General features: G+C 36.1%; 1 protein-coding gene across 42 annotated transcripts in view; it reads left to right on the top strand.

Moving 5' to 3' along the window:
- Nucleotides 1-27,365, top strand: part of slo (calcium-activated potassium channel slo) — a 522,131-nt gene that overhangs the window by 407,886 nt on the left and 86,880 nt on the right. For 36 of the 42 annotated variants that reach the window (XM_067090341.1, XM_067090333.1, XM_067090332.1 and 33 more), the window contains one exon: nucleotides 14,076-14,167. In XM_067090341.1, coding sequence (XP_066946442.1) covers nucleotides 14,076-14,167 — 92 coding nt within the window. Of the gene's footprint in view, nucleotides 1-4,889; nucleotides 4,982-13,572; nucleotides 13,665-14,075; nucleotides 14,168-27,365 lie in introns of all 42 variants that reach the window. The other 6 variants (XM_067090338.1, XM_067090316.1, XM_067090319.1 and 3 more) reach the window with 2 other exon arrangements.

The following is a 27,365-nucleotide window of genomic DNA, read 5'->3' as shown; positions in this document are numbered from 1 at the left end:
CATAGCCTTCTATTTTTTCTTAGTAACAGAGCACTTAGGGAGCTCTGCTGGCAGCAAGGATAGAGAATATCTTATGACTGGTTCTATATTTTCTTCCTGAGTGCCTCACATCAATGTGCAGCAAAGCCTTCGATGCCGGAGGCTGGCGAGTACAGTATGGCACAGTTACTTTGACCAATATTTGTACTATTACGATCACAGTTTGTCAGGCAGAAAGGTTGGGTTTGGGCGACCCCAGGTCGGTCACATCCATTTTTTTTTTTTTTTTTCTTTGAACTTTTTGATTTGGTTTTGTATCGATTTAGTTCTCGTTATTTTGTTTGTTCATGATTTTTTCGTTTTTGGATATGGTATTGGGAGCTGGGCTGCTCTTGTTCTGCCTGTGCTTGCCCAGTGCCTCCCTCAGACACATTGCATGCTGTGTCTGCATCACTCTCCTGCACTAACCACTGCCTCCCTGTTTTATTCTTAGCCAATCCTAGCTGTCGATAGAAAAACCTCTCATCTTGTATACAGTTTTAAACTTGTCCTATGATTTCTTTTTTCATTAAAAGCTCTTCTGGGTTTTGACGAATAAGTCGCGTGTCGAGGCTTATGATTCAACCAGTCTTTTGTTTCCACTTATGTTCTAATTCTTTCTTTTCTCCTAGAACCATGAAACAAGTCTTTTAAATGCTTTTCTTTAAATCAAATTTCACTGCCAATTCCCATATGTAGCCACATGTGGATCAGTACGCAAATGGAAAAAGGAGAGGAGTTTACTGTAGGAGTTCAGATTAATCATTTTTTTTTTCTATCAGATTTTTAAAGTAAAGCCAATATCTTTGTGGAGCTGTTGTAAATAGGCAGGGTGGGGGGCCATGATGATATTCCCTTGCCTTGCTATATATACTAGATAGCTTACTGAACTTTTGTAGCTTCAGCTGTCTCTTGTCACATTCAAATACAGTACCACTAACACGGCGTTTACCCGCCGAGATACTTTTGCACACGCTCATCATGTTGTTGTTGTGGCTACCTCAACGATTTTCTGCTGTTGTACAATGATAAAGACTTTTTTTTTTTTCATTAATGTCCCCTGTGTGTCAAGTTGCAGCTAGGTTGATCACTTTAATTACTGGGCTCCTGCTCCAGGCACCCTCACAGTGCCACGCCAGTTACAACAGCTTCAACAGTGGACACCTGCTCTCTCCTGTTATACCCCAGTTTTGATATAGATCATTGCTTGACTTACTTCCCTGGACGTGCATTCCCCCCCCAAAAACACTTTGGTCCTATTCAGCGTCTCATCTCTGGGCAGGTGGGTGCTGTGTAGAATATGATGATGATGAGCCCAGCAAATAGTCATCTGCTCACTGATTTTGCTCAGAAATTCTAAGGTTATCTTTGTTATTCATCCTTTTGGTGTGATGGGTACTATGGAACATGAATGGCCATGTCAGTGTTATACTCTATTATTTTAGTTAGTTTACAAAGGCAGTCATACGTTTACACAAATTCAGTTAAAGGAATTTGATTTTTTTTTTTTAACTCTTAATATAATGGAGCATGTTTATCTAAACTGATATTACTTTTGGTGTTTTTGTGTTTTTGCTAATAAAGAATAATTGGTGATTACTATTACAGTGCTGAAAACTAATTAAGAAGGACATTTGGTAAACTATAAAACTATTGAATGTCTTCAATTCCTTGGAATTCAAGTTGAGATGTGGTTGTAATTTCCACAGAGTCAAATATTAGAAGTTTAAGGGAGATAATCTTGATCAGAACGTGCAGGTTCTACAGTTATTTGATGTGTGTTAGTGCATCTCAGTCATGGTAGTTTTATGGTATAGAAGTTTGTAAATCTTAGATAAGTTTATGCTTTAGGGATAGTTAATTTTGGTTAGTTTTATCATACCAGCATCTACTCAGTGTATTTGTAGTTAGCAAGCTTGTTCTCACTTAGCAAATCAAAGAGACTGATGACATCGTGACTTTTCGAACAAAGCATTCTGTAAGCCGTTCCAGTATTTTGATTACTATTGTTGTCGTTAGTTACTGTTGCTTTTGTTAGTTGCTGATCCTGATGACAGTAGAATAACTTTGACACTAAACGACATGCTTATAGAACCTTTTCAAGTGTACGTCTTTTGTTTTTTATAACTTTTGCAAAACTGGGTTAGTTTGAAAAAGTTCATTCATTGATAATGATGTCTTATCAGTTGGAGGAAATTATAGTATTGATGTTAGATATGTCATGCTGACTATAGTCAGAAAGTTGGGACTTGCTGTTTAATCGATTTTTATTAGCTCAGCAAAGCAGTAATGGAACTGAATGCCAGATTAAATTGCGTATTCTCTCCTCATGAAACCCTGTCTTCCAGGCAAATATCATTTGAAAATCCTTGAAATGATATATATGGATTAAAAAATTTTTGCTCTGAAGAAAAGTGAAGTTTACTTTAATTTTATATATTAGACATTCGTTTACCTGCCAGCTAGAGTATGAATTTTATTAATATGTTCTTCAGAATTTTTAAGCATTAGATTTAATGTAAAGTTTTATAGAGTAAGAGTGAAAAGCTACCTGGGAAAAGTGATGTGTACGTTTCTGTTACGTAGTATTTTTTTATACAGTTATTTATTTTGAGCTCTTGTGAGTTTTCAATAGTATTAGTTTGTCTTTTGTAGTATGATTGTTTTAAGAGATCAGTAAACTCTAAATGCTTCCACAGTATAAAGGTAGTGAACTATCTTGTTGCACTAAGTAGTATCTCATTGTATAAATTTTAAGCAAATTTAATTAGAATACAGTATGTATGACAGGATGCACGAGTAAGATTTAGAAATGGAAGGGAATTTTTTCCTTCATTGGCTTTACTTGCATACAGTTACATTTCGTTATATCTGAAAGATCAACTTAACTGTCCTTAGTTCATATCAGTAAAGTTGTTTGATAGAATGAATTACAGAGCTGTTGATGCACTTACAAGGAAGGAAATCCATCAGCCAAAAAATAACGAAGGGTTTGTCTGAAGTGATCGTTGTCACTCAGTTGTAAAATGATGGGAATTTGCAAAAATCTAAGTCTTTTTGGGAATAGTTTTGGAACATTGTACATTTGAAAATTCCACTGATATTATTTGCTAGAAAAATAGTAAAAGGTACACAGCCCTTGTATTATTTGCTAATTGTTGCAATCTCTAAAGAAAGCTTGCTGAAGATTTCACTTTACAGTATGGACATGACTATTGTAATTTGTCTCATTTTGGAAAGGCACGCCTTGGCATAGCTGGAAAATGCATTGATTCTTACTTAGTATTAGTGAAATATTTCCCTCACCATAAGATGTATACCATCTTACTTGTTTTGTTTGTTTACTGAAACACGATGGTCAATGGAATTTCCTCTGTCATACAATTGAATGTGGGAAGTGATACATACAGAAAACAAGCTTCATCTAAATGAGTTGTACATGAGTTGTACACATTAACTCCTTTGTATAGCTCTTGGCATGTTAGCAGGAACTGGGTTAACAGGTTAGCATGATGACCACATAGAAAGACCTAGATAGACATAATCTATAATACGTAGTTGCTGTTTTCAGTATTACTGATATAGTAGCAGTATTAGCACAGAAGTAGTAGCAGTAAAATAGTAAGAGTATCTTATAGTAACTGTTACTGCGATCATTTTATATCTTTTGATTTTATAATCACAGCATTCCTATTTGTAGTATTGGTCTCTTTCTCATAGTTTTATTTTTTCAATGTGTCCCAATCCTTATGATTTGTGTGCTAGATATTTGATGGGACTTTTCACATTCGTATTTTTTCTTGTATATTTCATGACTTGTGGTTTTGGGAATGATAGTTATATTAGCTTAGTTTTAACTTTTTTCCTTTAGAGAGTCTGTTGAATGAAATTGGTTTATTATAGGGGACATATTTCCTGCATTTTATTCGTAGTTGTATACTTCAGCGTTAATTTTTCAAATGAGTTTAGTGGGTTTTGATAAGGAAGTCATAGTTGTCACTTTCCTCGGAGTATTTAAAGAGGAAGAATGGTTTGTGTAGTGTAATAATTCTCTTGTTTTAAACTCTTCTCATTTGATTACTTTGACAGGCCTTAGCAGATTTTGCATTTGCATTAGCTGATAGAATGTAAGTTAGAAGTAGTGATACTCTGACTTCAATGACGATGAATCTTTCTTGCTCATGATTGCCTTAACAAGCTTCTCAGGGCAATAGATAGAAAATAATAGTTTTCTGTTTTTCTTATCATTGGTTATGTATGTTTACACAGCATTTTTGCCTATTTGGCAAAGTATAATCCCATGACTGTTTTGCAGGTCATATATTAGAATAATTTGACACAGTTCTATGAAGCTTGTCAAATATTTTTGAGGGCTTGCTACAAATTTTTTTTTTTTTGGCAATACAAGGGATAAATGAGAGATCCCTACATTTTATTTACTGTTATGCAAGTGACTAGATTAGAGTTTTTTGTTAGCAAATGTCTTCAGAATTGCAGAAACATTTGAAATAGTTCAGTCTTTTTTTGTATGGCCAGGTTTCATGAATTTTCATAAGTGTAGTACTATATATGCATTATAAAGAGGTAGGTTACAAGTAGATGACCACTGACCATTCAAGTTCTTACTGAAAGTTACTACTGAATAGAGTCCTAAGATAAAGCCTCACCCAGGACACCCGAAGGGAGATGGTGATGCACGTCCAGAGGCATTGTAGAGGTGCACCTGATGTGTTCCTCATCAGTCCTTTTTAATATCCTTTTTGGATTGCATTACTGTAGGTAACGAGTGACCTTATAGCTATTTGCTAGATAACCTTGAGTAATTAATTTCCAAATGCATTAAATTTATGGCTGGTTATATTTCCTTGTAGGCTTTGTTTGCAAGTAGCATTCCCGAGATTATAGAGCTGGCCGGAACCCGGTCCAAGTATAGTGGAGAGTACAAGCGGGAGCATGGGAAGAGGTACAGCGCCCGGTCACGTATTCCTAGCTGCAGTCCCCATCCCGCCTTCCCTACTGCTGCTGCTGCTGCTGCTGCTGCTGCTGCTGCTGCTGTTGCTGCTGCTCTTGTTGTTGCTGCTGCTAATGCTGCTATGAGCAGCTTTTAGTATAGGGATGAATGGTGTATGTTTCATACAGCAGCAGCAACAGCAAGGGTAGGTGGGCAGGGCGGATGTGGGTTTGCAGTTGTGCGTGTGTGTGTGTCGTGTTGTCCTGCTCCTCTGTGGCCATTTCCTACGCTTTCTGGCTTACTGCCGTCCATCGTACACTGTCCCTATATGAGTGTTAACGTTGTTTGTCGCTTTTCATTCATGTCTTCCTTTTTACATACTGTGTATATATATATACTGTATAGTTTATATACATATTGTGTATATATATACATATCTTTAAATTATGGTTTTGGCTAGAGACCTAAATTCCTCAGCTAAGCATATCCTAGCGAGGTTTGAACGAGGGCGCGAGGTACATGCAAGGGCTGACCTTCCCGTCAACCTTTCCATGCTGCCTCCACGACACCACCTAGTACCACCACCTTTATCCATGAGTAGCAGAATCCCTAAAACTGTAGCATTTTTGTTTTTCCCCATTGCCCTTTAATGAATTATCTTATTTTCTTTATCTTAATAACAAATTAGTACCAGGACACTTGTAGTTGCTTTTTTAGAGACTTACCTTGGCCCAGTACAAGATGTAAAATCCCAGAATGAACATATACCCGTCGCAGAATCCTAATGCTTCCCGAGTCTCTTGTCATCTAGAATTCAAGATCACACATGACGAGATTTTTTATGTTATGTTGCATGGAGTCCAACACTCACGGGATGAAAGACATTGTAGCCCTTGGTACTCTTATTTTATTTCTCCAACTCACCAGCATCTTCAAGTTTTTTTGAACAGCATACAAAACTAGGCAACCAATTCATTATCAAAGCAACACCTTTACCATAACCTTTACTATAATAACTGCTTCTTGAATGTTTATTTAACTACAGTAAAAGTATATCCGACATCACCCGTTTCATGTACTTTATCATTTGTTACTGGCCTTGTAGTGTTGCACCTTCCCATCTTACCAATAACCATTCTGTTTTGTTAAGCACCAGTTCCTATCATCAGTTTTTTCCGTAGGTAGACTACAATGTCATTACAATTTTTGGATGCTCTATGTGATTGTTAATGTAATGCTCATCATACTGACTCTGCACAGCTGAATTCATTGTTATGTATGCACTGTGTCGTTTATGATAAATGAATAGAAGTGATAATACTGTAAATAATAAAGTCACTTTGATGTTATTCAGATTCCACCTTTTCTGGCTTGACTGTGTTCCTTTCGTCGTATTTTATGTCATTTCTTGACCTCTGGAGAAGAGACCGCAAAGTCTCCTTGCTTGAGTAACGTAGAAACTGGATATGAGCTGTGCTTAGTCATCTGCATGGTGTCAAGTAACATTTAATACGTCTCATCCACTATTGTGTTACGACCAGCAGTTACGAGTGATAACATTACAGAACAAGTCTGCAAGAAGTCTTGCTGTCTTGTTTTTGTGGTATTATCTGCGGGAAAAACTCATGGTAACTGGAAGCATCACATTGTGGAATGTTATCTTTCGAAATCATAACATCCCAAGCTCTCGTGTGTTCACATCATCCACATTAGTATCGTGTACAGTCGTGATTTGGTGGTTATGTGCGATATGGCCTGACATTTGTTTGTGACTAACAATCCTTGTCCTTGGAGTAGCCCTAGCCAGTTTTTCCTCTATAACTCGCGAAGATACTCTGTCAGCGCTTGTCAGTACCATCGTACGTGTTTACTTTAGCTCTATATGGTCTTTTGCCTTTATTAATCTGTTAGTGTGGTATAAATGAGGGAATTTCAAGTATAGTTTATTTGTTTTTACTTGTATTTTGTAAAAAAAAAAGGGAGTAAAGAGATTTTTACAGAACACCACAACAGCACGAAATGTCGTCTTTGAAGTAAAAGTTCTCATAGTGCTGTATTTTCAAAGGTGGAATTTTAAGTGTTGGGGTCATTAATTTGGTCTGGTGTTGACACATTCTTTATGTTTGCTGTCACAAGTGCTGTACAGGAACGTCCAAGAAAACCAAGCGAGTGCACTTGTTGATTTCCCATTTTTGTGCCATTTGAATTAGGACATTGTAAAATTCTTTGAAATTATTTGAAGACTGCTGGAAAGTATAATCTGCAGAAGTTAACACTGATAGCTGACTGAACCTTTTACCGTCTTCAGTTTTATCCTTGGATAGTCTTTTTTCATTTTTTTTTTTTTGCTATTTTGAACCCAGAACAACCTGGTTTTGATTAGTGGATTGTAATATAGTTGAGATTACTTTTTATATAGCTGTAATATATTTGTATCCATGTAGCACTTAGTATATCATTTTTGCCCTTAAATCGACAATTATCAGGCCAGTAACTCATTGTATTAGTTCATTTTTCTGGTTAGAATCCTTTAGTCATCTAGATATTTGTTCTGTGTTAACTGTATATTAAAAGGTGATGTCACCTACAGCGATAGTGCAGTCACATACACTCTAGATATCTCTGACTCAACCAGTGGATCCTTCCAGCTTCTCTTTACATGTCATTGCACTAACTGTTCGTAATTCTTCAATTTTAAGTCTTCACACATGAAATTTTGCTCATACCTACGTTCCATCCATTTCTTTCATAACTTGGGCTGACACCCAACAGTTCTGTACACAATAATTGATTTTTCTTCCACGATCTCTTGGTTCATCATAGCCTCCATTCTTTGATCACTATTTTCCAGTGTGATGTTTGTGAGCTGTCTCTTGAGCACTGTCTTTGTTACACTTCCCTTACCCCTGGCATCCATAGTAGGCAGTTATGTCGTATCAGTGACCTTTCCAAACCATTTTCAAGTTCTCGTTACATTCCTTTTCCACATAATTATATGGGCGTACAGAACTCGCTGGCTAAATTTATAGTTAGTAAATATATCTGAAAAGTTGATTAGATGAATATGACATTGTTATTTATGCCTAATATTTGACTTTTCCTCTTTGCGAACAAACATTTAATGCACTCATCATTTCACACTGTTTATAGCAATGTCTATATTACTGAGCTTTGTGTGAGGTGACAGAAGGTAAAAACTGATAATGTCAATTAAAGTCTTAATTTTTCAAGGGGATCAGAGTCAAAGCTCTACCTTCGTGCATTCCTCTTCTGATCTGTAGATCTTGTTACATTGTTTGAATGCTTCTTGAAATGAAGTATAAAGACAAGTTTCATGCCTCATGCAAAACTATCTTGTTCATCTGCAAATACCAAGGAAGTGATTAGAAGTGAGACGCTATTGGTGATTGTCAGAATAATATCATTTTCCCCCTTCTACAGGCATTAAACAAGTAGCAAGTTTATTTTGAATTCAAAGAGGCACAGTATAGAGGTAGTGTAACTTGGAAATAGTGCTCGAGAGAGAGCTCCCTTTGTTGGTAGCTTCGAAGGGTTAAGTGCTGTCCAGATGGAATAATAGACTTGATATTATGGCTGGTTTAGGACTCGAGTTCTATATGTATTATATAAGTTTCCTTGGGGGGCAGTGGGCTGTAATCCTTCCCAAGTACCTTGATCCTTCAAAGCCACACATCTTTCCTCCTGTTGAAAATTCCTGGCCATGCATCGAATCTCCAAAGTTCCTTGGATTGGATTCTTCTAACGCTTCTGTTGTTCCACAGAACAGTAACGATCCTCATGAGTAATTAAACAGCATTTTCACGTGCCTTTAAAACATACGTCAGTATATGTGTCCCTCCCCAAACAGTAGTCTCCGTGGGCATGCAATTATCATTCCTGTAGCATGAATATATCCCTGACCTATTTTATAAATTCTTATCAATCTTCAAGCTATGCCTATTGCCACTTAGCTTTGACCGTATGAAAGAGATGACGCACGATCCTTTCAAAAGTGCTTGTGTATGTGGCCGTACATGTGACGTACATACCCATAAGGACAGTAACTCTTTAATATAGTATCACATGGTGGTGGCTGTTTGAAGACTTATACTACATGTAAGCCACTTTTAATGATTGTAGAGCCTACAAATAATGAAGGAGTGTGAGCATATACTTGCATGCACTGTGACTGTTCTCAGTCCTCTTCTTCCCTTCTGATCTGTGTTTAAAATCTTTTATCGAAATGTATTCCCAACCATTTCACACATCTCAATGAATACAGTTCTCCTCTAATCTCATAACTCTTACATCTGGACACATAATGAGAGCAATCTTCTTTATTACAATGAATTTGTTCAATTCTGTATGCATACTTAACAGAGATTATATATACATTTTGTCTAATGATACTTGGTCGCATCAATGTGTTTACACCGTCAACACAAACAGGCCACAGTGGTATTCACTGGTGTGATTTTCTCAGGCTCAATCTGTCCAAGATTGAAGGGACTTTATTTTCCTTTGCATTTCATATACAATTGTTGGAATCGTAATGAAAGCTATACTTTCCTGAAATCAAGCCTATAAATATAAAGTAACCATACTTATAGTTAGAGTCAGTTTTATTTTGCAATTAAAGGTCACCTTGATGGATGAATCCTTTTATTGGCAGTTTCTTCATTGAGTCTGGGGCACTAACACGTGAATACTAGTGAGATATATATATATATATATATATATATATATATATATATATATATATATATATATATATATATATATATATATATATATATATATATATATATATATTGTATGTGTATACACATGATATTTGTATTAGCAAATGCATGTTGTATATACATATAATAATGCATACAAATACATACACATATATATATAATATATATATATATATATATATATATAATATATATATATATATATAATATATATATATATATAATATATATAATATATATATATATATATATATATATATATATATATATATATATATATATATATATATATATATATATATATATACATATATACAAAAAAAGTATATATACATACAAAAAATATATGTAAATTTTTCTGTTTATTTTTGTCACTAGATGATATATTAATTTCATATCTCCAAGAAAACTGAACTAATCTTTTGTTAGGAATAGCATCTGCCTATCTTGTCCAGGATCTGCTTTCATTCTTTGCTAATCCTGAAATGACAGTGTTTGAGAAGCCAAATTAAACAGAATTCATTTTATTTTGGTTATTTGTATGAACATTGGCAGAAGAACTATGCCTAGAAAATGTTGACCATGTTGCCGAAGGTGTTGTTGACATATGTTCTGCCTCTAACAATGTAGGGAATGACTATCTTTAATCTTATAAACAAATGTTTGTTTTTTAGTTTCCAATTATCTTTTATCATATTTGCATGAAATGTCACTCTCTAACAAAGCATTGTTTGCTATTATTTATAGCCAAGATCGGGACTAACACTGTCATGATTATAGGTTGTTGTTAGTGTACATTCATTCAGAGGCCCAACTTGTAGCTGTCTTGAAGCGGTGCTGTTTGGGAGTGAATTTGCGTCATTGAATTTTACATTTGCAACTTCCTTTTGACTAAGATCGGTTTACTTTGCCTAGGCGTATTTCAGTTTCCCAGCCGAATATCACAACGTGAATGTGTAACTGATATAGGGAACAGATTTGTGCAAGCCATTTTGAATTTCAATAAGTTAGCATTTAGAGTTCCACCTACGAGATCATTCTTGCTTTTTTCAGGAAAGCTCTGATTGACATTGACAGTTTCATGACTCACAAGATATGAAATTTCTGACATTTTCTTGAGGTTTATCATAATATTTGTACATTAATTGCATCTGCATACTCACAGAAATTGAACATGTGTAATAAAGATGTTGCTCTTCACATAAAAGTTCATTCTCATGACCCACTAGCCTACGATCGTCTTGAGTAGCCCTCATCTAAAAATGAGCCTTTATTTTAATTCGATTTTTCTGTTGTATAATTCCTACCTCAGAGGTTCAAATTTGTGGAAGTTTTAGCGTAATGGTAGAGTTACGTACTGTTTTTATCTATTTTGTTTTAAGGATGTTTTGTAAAAAAAATTTTTATTTTATGAGTTTTGTTCCATGTTAAGTCCACAATAATTACTCATTAGTTATAGATGTTCCATGCACATAAGATATCCAGTTATCCTCATAGATTCATGCCATATTCTTTGTATTACTGCCCTGTCAAATCCTCTTCTTGAGATTAGAAGAAAATTGTAGATTTGAGGATTGTAGATTAGAGCCCAAGAACTGTATCGAGAATTGAAAGGAATTTTTAAGGTGGATTAAGTCTGGAACCTTAGGATGTTAAATTCAGACGGTTTCTGCTGAGGTTAATTTGCTTAGTTGTAGACATAAGATCCTCGTTGAGGATGTCTTTGTATATTCCTCTCTGGTAGACCCTTAAAAGATGCTGTCAAACCTCGCTGTTAAAGATAGTCCACTGATTTAGAACTGAACTGTCTGATTCAAGGTGTGTGTGTTTTTGGTTATTATTTGGAGTATATAAAACAATTTATTGGTGAAAATTATTTTTTTACAGTTATCTTTTGTTTTGCATTTGTGTGATTTTGATTTTATTTGGCTTGTTTTTTCTCAGTTTTGTAAGTATTATGCCTTACCATCCACACTAACAATTACTCGACACCTAATAAAAGAAGTAACTGTTTTATTCCCTCAGACGTTTCTGAAATGATGTCTACTGTAGAATTTTGTTATGCCTGCATTTTAAGGTATTTGGATTGTAATCCTGTAGATTAAAAAAACACGTTTAATGACTATATCTAAAGATATTTAATTAACCGAAGCTGATGATCAATTTAAACTAATTCAAGTTTGTAAAATTGTCACTTTAAAGCTAGCTATTGTTGGTTTTCGTTTTTAGTTGCATATGTTGATGTGAATGCGTGACGATTTTGTTTCGTTATTTTCTCTGAAATACTCATCCATAGGCTCGAGACCCACCCATCATTAGATGCTGACAATTTCATTTGAAAGCGAATCCTTTTCCTTTGTCCTGTCACTTGTTTCCTTTTGTCAGACTTGATTCTGGTATTTTTCTTTCTACTTACTAGACCACCTGTACCTCTCCCTTTCGTCTGAAGTTTTGATCTAAATGATGCACCCACTGCCTTATTTGACTGAGGGTCTGCTAATTATATTTACTGTGATCAGTGTTTATTTGAATATTGCTCACCAGAATTTGGCAACCTACTTCCTACTTCCTTGGACCGGAATACTTTAATCACATTGTACACTCCTATGGGATATGTTTCATGTTAATCACTCGCCTCTCCCCTCATCCATTTTCTGAAATGGGAATCTTTTTTTTTTTTCTCTTCCACCGATTGTTTACATGTTTACATATCAGCAGTCCACTACAATTTTATATAGCACATGTAAGCATTAGTTGTGTAGTGAGCAACATACTCCTCAATACCAAGCCAGAGCTCCTCTTCAATTTCAAGCCAGTGCTCAAATTCATTTTTTGTTCCACTACATGTGTGTGCCCCCGCGCATGACTGTAACACCCTGTTAATCATGATCTATAGATACAGTTGCATCTTGATCTCCTCTCAGAACAACATGACCTCGTGTGTAGCACGATCCTGTAACCGGGTATTGTGCTGTTGTGATTCCACTCCTATACAGAACCTCTTGTTATATCCTAATTTTGTCATCCATGTGAATAGCTCATGTCCCGAATCCATGCAACTCATGTTTTTAAGGTATTTCTTACTGTCCTCCGTCCTCGACCATCCTGCTGCATTGTTATGATCCTTTCCAAATGTTGTTTTGTTTCATCTTGCAGTTCCCTTATTTTACGTAGATGACCAATCGACATGATGCATATTCATTATAGGTAGAGTACTAAACCCAGTTTCTTTGATCACTGGTTGTTTACTGTATGAGGTGATAGTCTATTTAGCTAGTTTGTCACCCTTCTTGTATCATATTATAAACTTTCCTCAGCATTCATAGATGTAGTTTATATATATATATATACTGAATCCACATTTCTAGTCTCCTCGACCCCTCAGCGTCTTTCCTTATACCATTACAATCATTGCCTGAGGATCTTTACATGCTGACAGTAAATTCCATATGTTTTTGTCCAAGAAGAGTATCCTTTCTGTAAACACATTAAACAGAAATTTTCTTGATCATTCATAACCCCCTTGTTGTATATTTTTTGTAGGTTTTGTCTTTATAAGTTTTGTCCACTTTTCAGTATTCATTTGAAGTGTACCTTTCTTATATTGTCTACTTATCTTGTTCCTTTGATATGCCTTTTGTCATTACATCCGTGATCCGTTTCCAATAGTTGTGAATTCCTTCCATTTTCTTTTTACCGTCTCAGCTTACGTATGTTCCTTATTTCCCTCTTGTCGTGTATGGAGCTCCCTCGTTAAGCCCGCCAGTCCCACGATTCCATAACCCAGTATCCTTAGTTCCTTAGTCTAGCCCCTTGACCCATGCCGGTCCTCGTCTGACTGGCTTGCTATGGTTCCTCTAGGCTGTGTTTGCCAGCTGGATACCAGAAATCACCGAGATCGTAGGCAACAGGCCCAAGTATGGCGGCGAGTACAAACGGTCACATGGACGGAGGTATCAGTTAGGAAAGAGCCCGTAGAATCATACTCAACTTTTTTATACTCCCGTGACCCGTGACTGTTTAGGCACATGTTGCATGGGATGATCATTTAGCTTAGTCCTCCCGTAAATCATCCTCGATGGCATTTGTATTTTTACCTACATAAAAGGCCATTAAACGTGGGCTACGGGAGCCACAGGCACTTTGCCAGGCTCCCGTCAACAGAGCACGGGCATTGAGAGGTGGTCATACAATCTGGCTCATTTCACATTTATATTTGCTATATTTTCACAGCCACTGTATACACCTCAAAGCCATGTTGACCACGACGAAAGTGTGCCTAAACTCTTGCATGAAATTTGGCAACAGTGTGATTTGTGTGTTGGTGCTACTTAAAAAAAGTTCTGTGCTCCATCTCTACTTAGGCAATATTCGCAAGCTGTATCCCTGAAATTATAGACCTGGTTGGGACTAGATCCAAGTACGGCGGAACACTCAAGAACGAGAGGGGAAGAAGGTAGAGTGTAGAGACCCCCCTCCCCATATAGTGTCGCCACCACTACCACCACCACCATCATCATCACTGCCACCTGTGCCATCATCTCCACCTCCTAAGAGCAACTACCATAATTGACGCACCACCTCGCTCTTTGTCACATGGATTCAGAATTTTTCTTATTAGGAATAACCTAGTGTAACATTACAGTTAGTGATTGCTTACTTTATCCCATCTTCTATTACATATCTTCCTTTTCTATAGTAAGGTATAAAGTACACCACATTCAGTTCTCACCATTGATTAAGGCGTTCTCATTGCATATTTGGAACCATTTCTTATGATGGGTATGTAGGATATGCCTTGGCTTCTTTAATGTATTGCAGTTCATTTTCAGGAAAGTTGGTCGATGCTAATGCTGGACATGGTAAATAGTTATCACTTTTAATTGACGAGAGTATATTGAGTCTGCTGGAATCCTGACTTTAAACTTAACATTACTGTACTGTACTTGTTTTCTCAGATGGTAGATAATTGTGGCAAAGGAGAGGGAGCTAAAATGTACCACTTACTGTATTCTGGATCATGACTTTACTGAGTCGTGATTTTAAGAGTGTCATGATACGGGAAAAGGTTTGGACAGTAAGCATTACCTTTTGCTCTCGTAAGTGGATTATGAATGCAATATTTGGCATTGCGCCTCCATGATATGAAAGAAGAATAATTCCCTACTTAATTTGGTATGTGGGAACAGTAAGTGCTTTTTTGAAACTAGTATATGGGAACAAACAGTGACTTGACATACAATAAACAAATGCAATACTCTAGACAATTCTCTGTTTTGTATCATTTACGTACCGACTAATATCATTCTCTGGACAGTTTATTAAGTACAATATATGTTTTTCTACATCCTGAGTGAAAATTTAAATGCTTATGATAGCAAACACAAGATTAATTCATTACAAGCTATAAATATATAGTATTTGTAAGGGTTGCATGGAAAGCTTATATTGGCCTTTTAGTTCAGGACATTAATTGGAGTTGACAAATGACCAGAGTACTGAACACTACATCCAGTGAGATGTAGTTTTGTTATTATTATTAGATGAACCAGGACTTGTTACTGGTCACTTAAGCAATAAATTGAACTCTTAATCTGTTCTGACAAAGTATATGAAGTGGCATACTGGATCATTGCACTTGTTTTATTACTCATTTTTATAATTCTTTCTTCTCTCTCTCTCTCTCTCTCTCTCTCTCTCTCTCTCTCTCTCTCTCTCTCTCTCTCTCTCTCTCTCTCTCTCATCTATACTGTAAACAAACTATGCAGTATATTATTATTATTATTATTATTATTATTATTATTATTATTATTATTATTATTTGAAATACTAAAAAATTAGGCTCATTCATTGCATAATTAACCACTTTATGAGGCAGCCATTTCCTAAATCAATCATAAATTATTGTAAAACACTTTATGTCTGTGAGATGTTATATGGCTTGATTCAAGCAAAGCCATAGGTGAGGTAGTATTCTTGAAGGTTGCAATGCCTTTCTGAAGGATTTTTGTGCTCCTTCCATATTCAAGCGGTTCCACCTACTAGTATATTGACATTGATGCTGTAGGAACCAGGGAGTGTGTTGTCTGATACAGATGGAAAAGTAAGAACACATGATTCATATTTGGAATTGTGGGATCACAAGATCATAACTCAGACAGCCTCTTTCTGGGGCCGTTATTTAGACAGCTCACAGATTCTTGGTCATTGAGTCTCCAAGGTGCTTTGGTGAATTTTGTGGTGGTATCCCTTTGAGCCAGCTCAGGCTTATTGTCACAGATCTGTGGTATTGTATGTCATTTTTTACTACAAATTTGGTCTTCAGAAGCTCTACCTGGAATCTAACACATCGCCAGTAGAGGCAGCTGACATGTTGCTGCAAAAATGCCCATTTTAAGACTTAAGGTGTCACATGTATGTCCGTACCTGAAGTTAAAACTAACCTTGGTTAGTTCATTCTTGTTATATTCACTTACTGTGCTTTTAGTGTTTATGGATACATTCTACTGTCTGTTATCATTTTGATGCATCCATACAACCAGTGGTCATATTGGCCTTACCTTTTTGCACTACAGCTTGGATGGTTTTAGCTTTGCCTACAACTGTGAAAACTGATGATTTTTCCTAGGGAGTGAAACAAGTCAACAACTTTCAGTATCTTTTGCTGCTTTCTTTGATTCCGACTGCTACAGTACATGATGGAAAGTTAGATGGTGTTTATGCCTGTCATGATCAGAGTACAGCATCTTAAAAGGTAATATTTTTACCTGATCTTCAGTAAGTACAAATCATTGCTGTACAGGGCCTTATACTTCAGCTTAAAGATTCTGGGGTGTGTTAGACCCTCCACGTCTCTCACTCCTCTGCCATTCATTAAGGAGCTTCACCCTGAAAGGGTCATGATATTAATGGTAGTTGCTGCAGCTGTTGATGATTCTTTAACCAATTAAGAAAAGGAAGAAGACTGTATGGCAGTGGGTTATACAGTACACCAAGTAATGTTTGTGTTTTAAAAATGGGTTCATATAAAGAAAACCATTACCTTAATTAGCCAAAAATCTACTCAGGAAAGTGATTTGAGCATTGTAAATCTTTCAAACTGAGATGATGCCATCAGGTAAGAAATTACTCTAAGCTAAATCTGTTATAATATCAACCCACTTGAAGATGTAGAATCACTCTGATGTCAGGGAGATCTGACCCTGAATGTAGGAGATTGGAAAAGACTAAAATAATGGATGAATATCAAGTTACGGAAGTTTGTTGTCTGTGTTGAATGAAATTATGAGATGAGTAAATGGGAAGAGGGTATCTTGACAAGAGGCTTAACAGAGAGGTTACCCAACAGTCCTGTCAGCAATACCATGAGAAAACACAAGGCAGGAAAGGTAAACTGGGTTCTTCAACTCACTGCACATAAGATTCAGTCAACAGTGATATATAGAAGTTGGATCTATCAATGTTGGCACATATATACCTCTGTGAAGCTCTTATTAAGGCACAGGTCTGACATATTTGTTTCAGTTCTTGTCAGTAAAACACACAAATAGTGATTTTGAAATTTGAAACAAGTTTTCTTATCAAACAAACAACTTTTCAACACCATATGCAGATGATCAGTGCTTAGCTTATGGTATGTACACACTATGTTAGTCAGTAAAACCAGTAAACAAAGTGTGAAGCATCAGTATGGCCCTGTATTGAGTAATGATGTACCCATTGCTTAGGTGTCATAGAGGGTACACAAAACATTCATGAACAAGCCAGTGTACAGGTCATTAGCAGATGCACACATACCAAAATAAAGCAAGTTGAAAAATTGCATGTGTGAAGGCTGTACTTACATGTCTTAGTATCTATGGCTATGCAGTGTAATTTTTTATGCACATAACTAAGTGTATAATATCACACACACACTGTATAAAAAAAGTAGCGTAATAGACATTACATCTTACAACATTCATGCCTTTTGGCCTTCAATGTCATTCTTACTGTATGTTACTGCACATGAAAATCATATGGGGGTTTTCAGTAACAGAAGTGTTTAGTGCTAGAAAACTGGACGTAAAGCTATAGAATTCAGTTTTAAACTGTACCTACAGTATGAACTATACAGAGAATAGAAGAATTAATACTCCGGTTTCCACTCCCATCTCTTCTCTCATTCTTACCTGCATAATTACAGAGTAAGGTACATATTTTGAGTTCTTTAGGCTCCTAGGATGTGGTTTTATAAAATTACTGTTTAGCAATTGTTACAAGATGAACACTTGGTATACTGTACTTATCTCCATCTTACTTATTGATATGTTTTTCAGCATGGTGCCCCAGGAAATCATTTTAACCCTTACTAAACTGAACAATTCACTGTGATAATGCAGGAAAACATTTTCTCATGGAGCTGAGTGGCATATGGTGGACTTGGATACTGTTGGGTAGCAGCAGCCTTGAAGTATCAGTCCTACTTATGAATAGGTGACGCTGCTTCAGCTTAATGACAGAAATCCTTTAATCACAGAGATGTTGACAAAGGTATACAGGCAGTCCCCAGTTATCAGCAGGGGTTCCATTCTGACGGCATGACGATAAGCGAAAATCGCCAATTTTCGGCCATCAGCGCCTCTGTTTGGTATGTATCAGCGCCAATACGCAATTATTGGTGCCAATCAGTGGAAATCGGTGCATATTGGCTCTGAAAATTGCTGATTTTCATCGCTAGACAAGCACCGAAAAACCGGATTGTACTTGAACCAGTCCTTGCAGTTAGGACAGTCAGTCAAGTGCGACCTGGACCTCGCTAAACTTTTTCATGAGAGAAGGGGCTTCATTACTGATGTCACTGTCATAAGTAGCATCCTGGTTACCAGTAGAAGCAGTAATAGTCTCTTCACTACCCACGGTTTGGTGTCTAGGTTCACTGGTGTCCTCTTCGACCCACCCGTGAATGTCATCATTGACATCATCTTTGGCCAGCCTGAAGTGTTGCACAGAAGTATTCTATACAGAATTGAATGGTGGATATGTAAGAGGAGCATAATCTCCTGAGCATTCAGTGTATGCCACCCATGCTTTGAGATTGTTCAAAGCATTAGCTCAGTTGTGGATTGTTAACTTGAGGGAGTAGTTTGGAAGAATTTAACTGGAGATTCTGTACTTCCTGAGTTGATAAAAGATTGTATATCTTGTGACAGCTCTCTTAGCTAGTCCCATGACTAAGGAAAGGGTAGATGTACCTTCTCTAAAGTCGCTGGTTCTTTGAGTGTTACGGTATGTACAACCATAATACTCAAATAGATATCATTGCTGTCCTGAACATGATTTTAAAGTGACGGAATGAAAACATTTCTATACAATCACCAGTCAGAGGTTGTGAGTCATACCAGCATTAAAGGACTGACCAACAGAATTCCAGTCTTCTGTGGGAATTAGGTCAGGGTAGTACACTGACAGCATGTTGCTACAGGTGGCAAACAAAGCCACCTTTGTGGATCGTAATGGTTGCCCCAGCATGAGACATATGGTAAGATGAGATGACCATTATGAGGGTAAATCCTAATATCTCTTGCTGAGGTTGTCTGCTAGAATGTGCTTACTGAACACAAACCCAGAAACCATATTCATTTTGTGTTCCTCAGTCCTCATAAAAAATTAGAGTCACATGACAAGGGCTTTGTGACTTTGTAATCCTGTTGTAATCCTGATTTCTCTCAGCTGATCTGTAAACCAAGGTCCTGGTGTAACTGAAGAAATTGCTGGTGGTGCCAAAAGGACTTCTAGACTGGATGTACCAACCAGTCATCAAGATATCTTCTCAAACTTATCCTTTTCTGGGTATGCAATTCATTGCTTGTTCTAGAACTTGAAATTCGTGAGATGATGGCTGTCGAAAACAAAGCTCTAAATTGGGAAATTTCTCTCCATACAAAATAAAATAACTTCATTGGATATGGGTACACAGAAATGTCCCAGTACGTATCCTTCATGTCAGTCAGTGTTAGAAGTCCCCATCTTGTATGAATTCACAGGCTGAAGCCATAGTCTCCATCATCAAACAAGTGGTCTGCTTGAAAAATTTATTCAAAGGATTGAGATTACTGATAGGATGCCAGCCTCTTGTCATTAAACAGTAGGGATGGAGCTTTAAAGACTGGTGGAGCTGCCTATCGGTTCATATACTGCTTCTTGTTCCATATTTGGTCTCATCAGCTTGTCTAGTGCTTGAAATCTCAAGGACACAAAGTTAACAGGGTCTCATTTCCAGAAGGGCAAATCTGTAATCTTGAACACTCTGCTCCATCCAAGGTTCCAATCCCAAATTCTCCCACAACCTACAGTGATTCTGGGGACGAGCATCCACTGAAGGAGTCTGAGGTTGTCAGAGTGGAGCGTCATTTCTTTTACCTTTTAAGACATGTTTGTTGGGTTTTCTTCATCAAAGGAGAGATTGTTGACCATGCTGGAAGGTCTACAAGAGTGAGTTCTTGGATTAATCAGCTGTTATATTCTGTAGAAAGGAGATGGGTGTTTGGTGAGTCTCCTTCCTCTTAGCTAGTGACTGAAACTGGCTAGAGCATCTTCCAGTGAAAACATTCACCAGGTTTCTCATCATGGTCTGGTGAATGCTGAATCAATCTAGCCATCTAAGCTGCTGATAGCTGAATCTGGGAAGAGATGGGAGTCTATGAAGTTTGTAAGTCTTAAGTTCTCCCGTCCATAAGTAAGAAAATCAGAGAACTCCTCTAGGTTGCATACATTTTGATGAATAGTATTGACCAGGAGGTAAACAGCCATCCTCAGGATCATGATGAAGGATTTGGCCAAAGACAAAATAATCCTTCTGACCTAGGAGAGGATCTCCATCTCCCATGCTTCCTCAGATAGGAATACGCTAGTGCTACCCAATGCATGGTCCTGCTGATTAACCACCACCAGGAATTCATTAAGTTATCTCTGCAGGGTTTTGTGCTCTGCAGGAGAGAAAAAAAGATTAGAGAATGACAGCTTCGTAGTTTTGTACAGAACCAAGGCAAAGTCTTGGTACCCACCCAGGGGTGGCTGGTGAGTCTGTCAAGACCAGTCCAAAATTCTGTAAGACTTCTTCGGCATCTAGTATGATAGGCATGAAATAGACTGGTCAACATGGGTGTGTATGAGACTCTACTTGAACCTGTGCCTATCATTGCATAAAAAATGGACTACTGAGCTACTAGAATCCTTGTGGGGAGAACACCCCAAGCGTTAAAAGATTCACCTTAGTCCTCCTTGGTTGAAGAGATACTAAAATCAGTAGTAGCAAATTGACTCGAGTCTCTTGTATGAGAAGTGGTTTTCATACAACTAAATGCATGTTGTTCTTTGCAGCTGAATGGTCAATGCCATCTGAGAATGAGCAGCTTTGGTCCTGAGAATATGAGTGGCAGTTACCCTTTCAAATTGAGTGACTCTTGTCCCCTGAAGCTGAGCTGCTCAATACCTTAGCATACAAATGGCACAGGTATGAAACTGAAGCCTCAAACCCTTAGAAAATTAATGGCATGGGTCTGGAACTGATGGGTAGCTCTGGCTTTTAGGAGATTAGTGGTTTAGGTCCCTAGAAGCTGAGTGGCTATCCAGTCTTCAGACTAGATAAGTGTGCATGAGTTAATAGACAGTGAGCAGCTTGAGTCTTTTGTAGATGAGTTGTTCTGGGTCTTTGGAAGCTTAGCAGTTCAGTAATCATAAAATGGATTGGCTCTGGTCATTAGCGAAAAAGTGGCTCAACCCCTTTGAAGATGCATGGCTGCGTAATTTAGTTGGATGTCAGTTCAGTTCTGCAGTGTCCAACAGATGAGATAGTCTCAGGAATTAGCCCAGTCTTTAAGAATACCTTGAATAGGTTCTGTTTGCTGCATCTTACATTACAGCTAGTGGTAACATATGCATAAGCTGGTCTTGGGAATGAGATCACTTGCTATTTCCTTTGCTTTGGTGTTGAGACTTACAAGGATTAATGTACAGAAGCCAGTCCTAGGATAAATCACTGATACCTGGAGCATTAGCCAAGAGACTGTGAATGGCACTAAAAGATAATTCACATATATATTAGTGCTCCATCAATAATAAGGAAACAACTTCGATTATGGGGAGAAAGAGGAACATGAATTGAACGTGAAGAATCTAAGCCTGAGGAGCATAAACCAGAGCTAGGATTTCCCCTCATATCTCCTGTTACAATTCTTCCCACTGAATGTCAAATCAGTCCACACTTGCAAGTAAGGATGGGCAAAGACGTCTGTCTGTGACATGTTTTAACATTACATGTGAGTCTCTGGCATCAAATGCCATATGCACATTTCAAGGTTTATCTGACAAACCAGGACATAAGTGTGGATCCATATTATCATCCATTATTACTATGTTAAAAGCTTTGAATAGCCTAGTCAAAGACTGGGTGGGCTTACAGACAAATGTACAACATGCTCAGTTAATAATTGAAACTTCCCAGATTTGACTTCACATGCACACTTCACACCTGGTGGAGCCTGCCCCTCTTCTTCCTTGATATGTCAATATAAATATTGTTCTCCATGTTCATTGTACTGTAGTCATTTTTTGTTCTTCATTTTAATATTCATTGTTTCTCACTATTTTGCTCTTGTTGCTCTGGACCCCCCTTTAATAGGGGCTATAATGCACATTCTCCGTCCTCTTCTGCCTCTTGGGTTGTATTTTGCTAATTTAATAAGCTGAGTTTGTAATGGAACTTCCGTAATTTCCCGTATGGTATAATTTCTAATTCTGTTCTGTCATCTGACTCCAAATAGTCTTTTTAAAGCTTTCTCTGAAAGCAGCTTGTTCATCTCTTAAACATGTGGTTAAAGTTTCATCGGTCATGGATCATACAGCATTATACCAAGACCACCAAGAGATAGATCTATTTTTGGTGGCCTTGATTATACGCTGTAGCAGCTGTACAGAACACTTGAGTGGGCTGGAGAAACTTCAGTGCATTTTTTACTTGTTTGTTGGTTGCTTTTAATTTCAAAGTTAGTGTACCAATAACATGATGGTAAATACTGCTGACAACTGTTCCTTTGTAGCTCCTAACACTCCTCAGTGATCTTTTTTTTTCTGTCTCTCAGTTAAGGGCAATCTGGAGATATCGTAGTTTATTTATGAATGTGCTTTAGTCTGAAAAGTACCTCCCCAGTAGGTCAGTCAGTGCCTTTTCTGCATTTGGTGTTAGATGATGCCTACTCCTTTTCTGCCAATTTAATCTGTTCATCTTGAATGAATAGATGCGACACCCCCATCCATTTTCTCGTTTCCAGTTATTTTGTAGTGTGATCCACAAACAGCTAAGATGTCCCCCATGCTTTGGACTAAGAGCCATTTCTAAATTGTTCCTATCCATTTATGTGGCAGAATCCATATAGGATTCATTGGCTAAATACACTAAAGGATAGCCAGTTCCATGTAGCCCACAGCCCATAGGTAAGGTCAATGACTTGGGCAGTTGCCAACTGGTTTTTAACCAAGGTCATCCACCAAGTGTCCAGAGTTGAAGACGAGGAGACAGATTACAACACAGTTCAGTATCAATTTGATAGCTGGTAAGCTGGTAATGGTCTACTATATACTGTACTTTGTTGATAAATTACTGTCTCTGTATTTTTTCCCATGTCACAATGAAACCCACCACTTATTGATTCTGAAGCAGATTCTCACGAACAAAGGTGGAATGTACTTGGCATAACAGCTGTTTGATGTCAAAAGCAGTGAATTTTAGATTTCAGTCTGTCAAGAGTTTAAAAGCTATTAATATAAGAGGAAAGAAATGGTTACAAATTGGGAACTTCAACAAGAGTATAATTAATGTAGAAATAGCAGACATGTACAAATAAATGCGTATACTGTACAGTATACATAGTATTATTATAGTATAACTTTTTGTAAAGCCTTTCTCTGTTGAGAGTAATAACATAAAAGGCATTGTGGTCCAGTATGCCATTGTTGTGCTGCTCATCAAAAGGCCCATTAGTGCAGTAACACTGTACAATTATTGTGCACTGGTCACTCAGAATTGTATTGGGAAATGAACTAATTGTATGTGTTGGTATTGAGCAATCCATGACTTTACATGGCCTGTATGCTTTGGTTCAAATTTCTGGAGTCTATGTAATGTATGGCAGTGGTTTATATATATGAAACAAAGTTTCTTGTACACAATTAAATTGCCTTGAAAAGTGAAAGTTGATTTATGAAAATAAGACTGCATAAGTAATCATAATAATTTGAAGGTACATTTATTCATAAATTAGTTGTACTGTAGTATTTCTTGAATTGTAATATGCATTTGTTTATTGGTATGTTTGATTATTAATAGGATATGTTAAAAGTTCACTGGAGAATATAACCTCATTTTCGTTTCAGTTACTAGAAAGATGCAAGTAAACTGTGTATTCATGATTTAGTCTGCCATTTTTCAAAATGCAGTTAAGAAGCATGTACATGACATCATGGGAAATCAGCTTTTCCGAATATAAAAAACATGATCTAGTATTAAATTTTTCTTATAAAAACAATATATGATTGTTATGTGAAGAGGCAGACATCATAGAGAGAGAAACTGCCCGTAAAAAGTTTCATGAGTATGTCGTAAGTGGAGGCATAAATATTAGACGTACGAACATCACAAAGCACAGGTACTTATTTAAGTAGAGTATAGTTTTAAATGACTGTAATCAATAAGATTTATTTCCTAATGGTGATGTTGAATTTAGTTTAATGTCAAAATGTTTTTTTTTCCATCTTGGAACAACAGAAAGTAATTTTTTATGTAGATTCTCTCTAGCCAAACTTTGATGACAGAATATAATTTTGGATGCATGAATGTCAAATTAATTTTCATTCAAGTTGATTAATTTAGTTATTGCTTGTAAGTGTTTTTGATCAGAATATGAGACATGAGATTATTTATCGAGGAGAACGGTATCTCGCAAGAGCGTACGGAGCCTTTTCTGGTAAGGTTAGAGATGGTTATGCAGTATGTGGTTACTCACTCTGCTTCTCACCCGTGATTTTACAGTTTACGTGGGGACACTGTATAACACATTTTTGTCTTCACAAGAACTGGAAATGAGACGTAACCAGTTTTTTTACTGTGACAGTGTTTTCCAGATTTTATTTTTCACGATTCTTGAAATGGTTATACTTCATTTTGCTGTAGCTTACAGATTTTGGCTTCGCTTACGAACCCCAAGTTATGTTTCAACGTTCTCGAAATGCTTTCTGCATTTGATTTTTTGCGTTTTTGCTTGAGTGTGTTTAACCCATTTTAATACAACACTTGGGTTAACAGAAGTGCCATTTTTGTCCCTCTATCCCTTCCTCCCTTCTGTTGTCAACCCAAACAGGCAGAAGTGTTTTACCAGACTTGTAATTTTTTTTTTTTTTGCTCAGTTAGCATTTATCTCTGTTTCTGAGACCTCTAGACCGTGCATGATAGTGAGATATGCAGCTCAGATGTCTCCTAAATGCCAGTGGTCGTTTGTTGTAATGAATAGAAGTAAGTGAAAGCCAAAATATGCATCAGAATTTCATAAGTGACTAATTATATTCAAGGTCTTTTTCATTGTTAATCATTTTTTTATACAAAATATATACGTATAAGCATTATACATATAGCACACATGTGTGTATCTGCATGTGTTTATGTATGGTGTATGTCAAACTTACATTATGTGACGAATATACAGTATGTGCAAATGTGCATTTTTATATAAATATATATATATATATATATATATATATATATATATATATATAAATAGTATGTATATATATATATATATATATATATATATATATATATATATATATATATATAAATATATATAGTTATATGTATACAGTATATATATATATATATATATATATATATATATATATGTATATATATATATATATATATATATATATATATATATATATATATATATATATATATATATGTATATATGTATATATATATATATATATATATATATATATATATATATATATATATATATATATATATATATATATATATATATATATATATATATATATATATATATATATATATATATATATATATATATATATATATATATATATATATATATATATATATATATATATATATATGTATATATACTGTATATGTATGTGAAATGGACAGATTTATAATTTTATGTTTTTAAAGAATTAATATAGAATATGCTGTATTTATATTCATGAGCTGTCTCAGATTGAGTGTATGCGTGTATACACCTGTATAACGACACCATTATGCAAATTGACAAGTACTTTTTTATTTTGCGTACAGTGATTTTGCTTCACTTTTCATTTCCTGTGGTGTGTTGCTGTATTATGAGTTCTTAGTTGTGGCAATCCAATGAACTTGTACCAGTGATGATGGCTTTAAAAAAAAAAAAAGAGATTTACAATGCATGTATTTTCAGTGCTATAATAGAGTTCTGCATTTTCCGAGTTTGTTTTATATGTACATCAATTTTGTATTGCTTATTAAGTACCATTGCTCCTTTCATTTGCAGGTGATGGCAGTGACTGAATTTGTTTTAAATTGTAATTGCAAATGCTTAACAAAATTGAAGTTTACATCTGCTTTTTATATCTTACTATACTGTATGGTAAAGTAACTGAAGTACGTCATGTTTGTTTTTAATTAACATACATAGTGACTCAGTAATATATTAACTATAAGTATTATTTAATTCATATACAGTACTAGTGTTCTGATCATGTGTAATAGTATGATTGGGGTAAGGAATGCCATCCTAATAATGACATTTTAACTCATTCAGCTGATAAGGGTATCTAACTCATTTCTAATGTAATAATAATGTTGATTTTTTTTTTTTATGTTCACTGTGACTATAGCGGGGTAGTGCGTCCATGGTGGAGTTCTTAGACGTGGCGAGATAGCACTTTGATTTGAACATTTTTATTTTTTCTTTCATTCACCTTGTCTCTATGCTGAAGGTTTTGTCTTAATATTATTCCAAGTCTTGGTCACTCCCTTTCTCTTCCTAAGACTTTCTTATATGATATTTTTACGTTATTTTATTTACTCTACTGTAGTGTATGTCTTAGACAATTAAGAATGCTAAGCTGTTTGCTAGATATTATAGTAAGGTCTGGTTTCCAAAATCTGCATGTCACATTTTTTTCTTGAAGAGAATTTTCATCATTCAGCAGTATCTGTTAAAGCAGTCTTTTAGATTATCATTCCATTAATTCATCACTGAATACCATCTGTTTCATTGGTAAGAGGATGGGCAGGACTGTGCTGTTCGCGTAATACATTTGACCGAGAATATCCATCATATACCTCTATGATTCGTAGTTAACCAGTATTCATGATTCCTGTGGGTGTATAAAAAGTGGTTTTTCACATTTAGTGATTTGCTTCAATTAATGGCTAGTAAACAATTGCTTATTAAATAGATTTGGCATTAAGCACTACACCCTTGTCCCCTGCCTCCCCGTCATGATGTGGTTTTTGCATTTAACAAATGATCTGTTTTACCTATCAACAAGACTCTAAGCTCCTTGCACTTTTTTGACATGAGTCCAAGATGACAGTCTTCTTTTTCATCACTTCATCT

This window comes from Macrobrachium rosenbergii, chromosome 47 (genome assembly GCF_040412425.1).
Source record: "Macrobrachium rosenbergii isolate ZJJX-2024 chromosome 47, ASM4041242v1, whole genome shotgun sequence".
Lineage (NCBI taxonomy): Eukaryota > Metazoa > Arthropoda > Malacostraca > Decapoda > Palaemonidae > Macrobrachium > Macrobrachium rosenbergii.
Note: the sequence above shows the minus strand (reverse complement) of the source record. Positions and strands in the feature narration are given on the sequence as shown.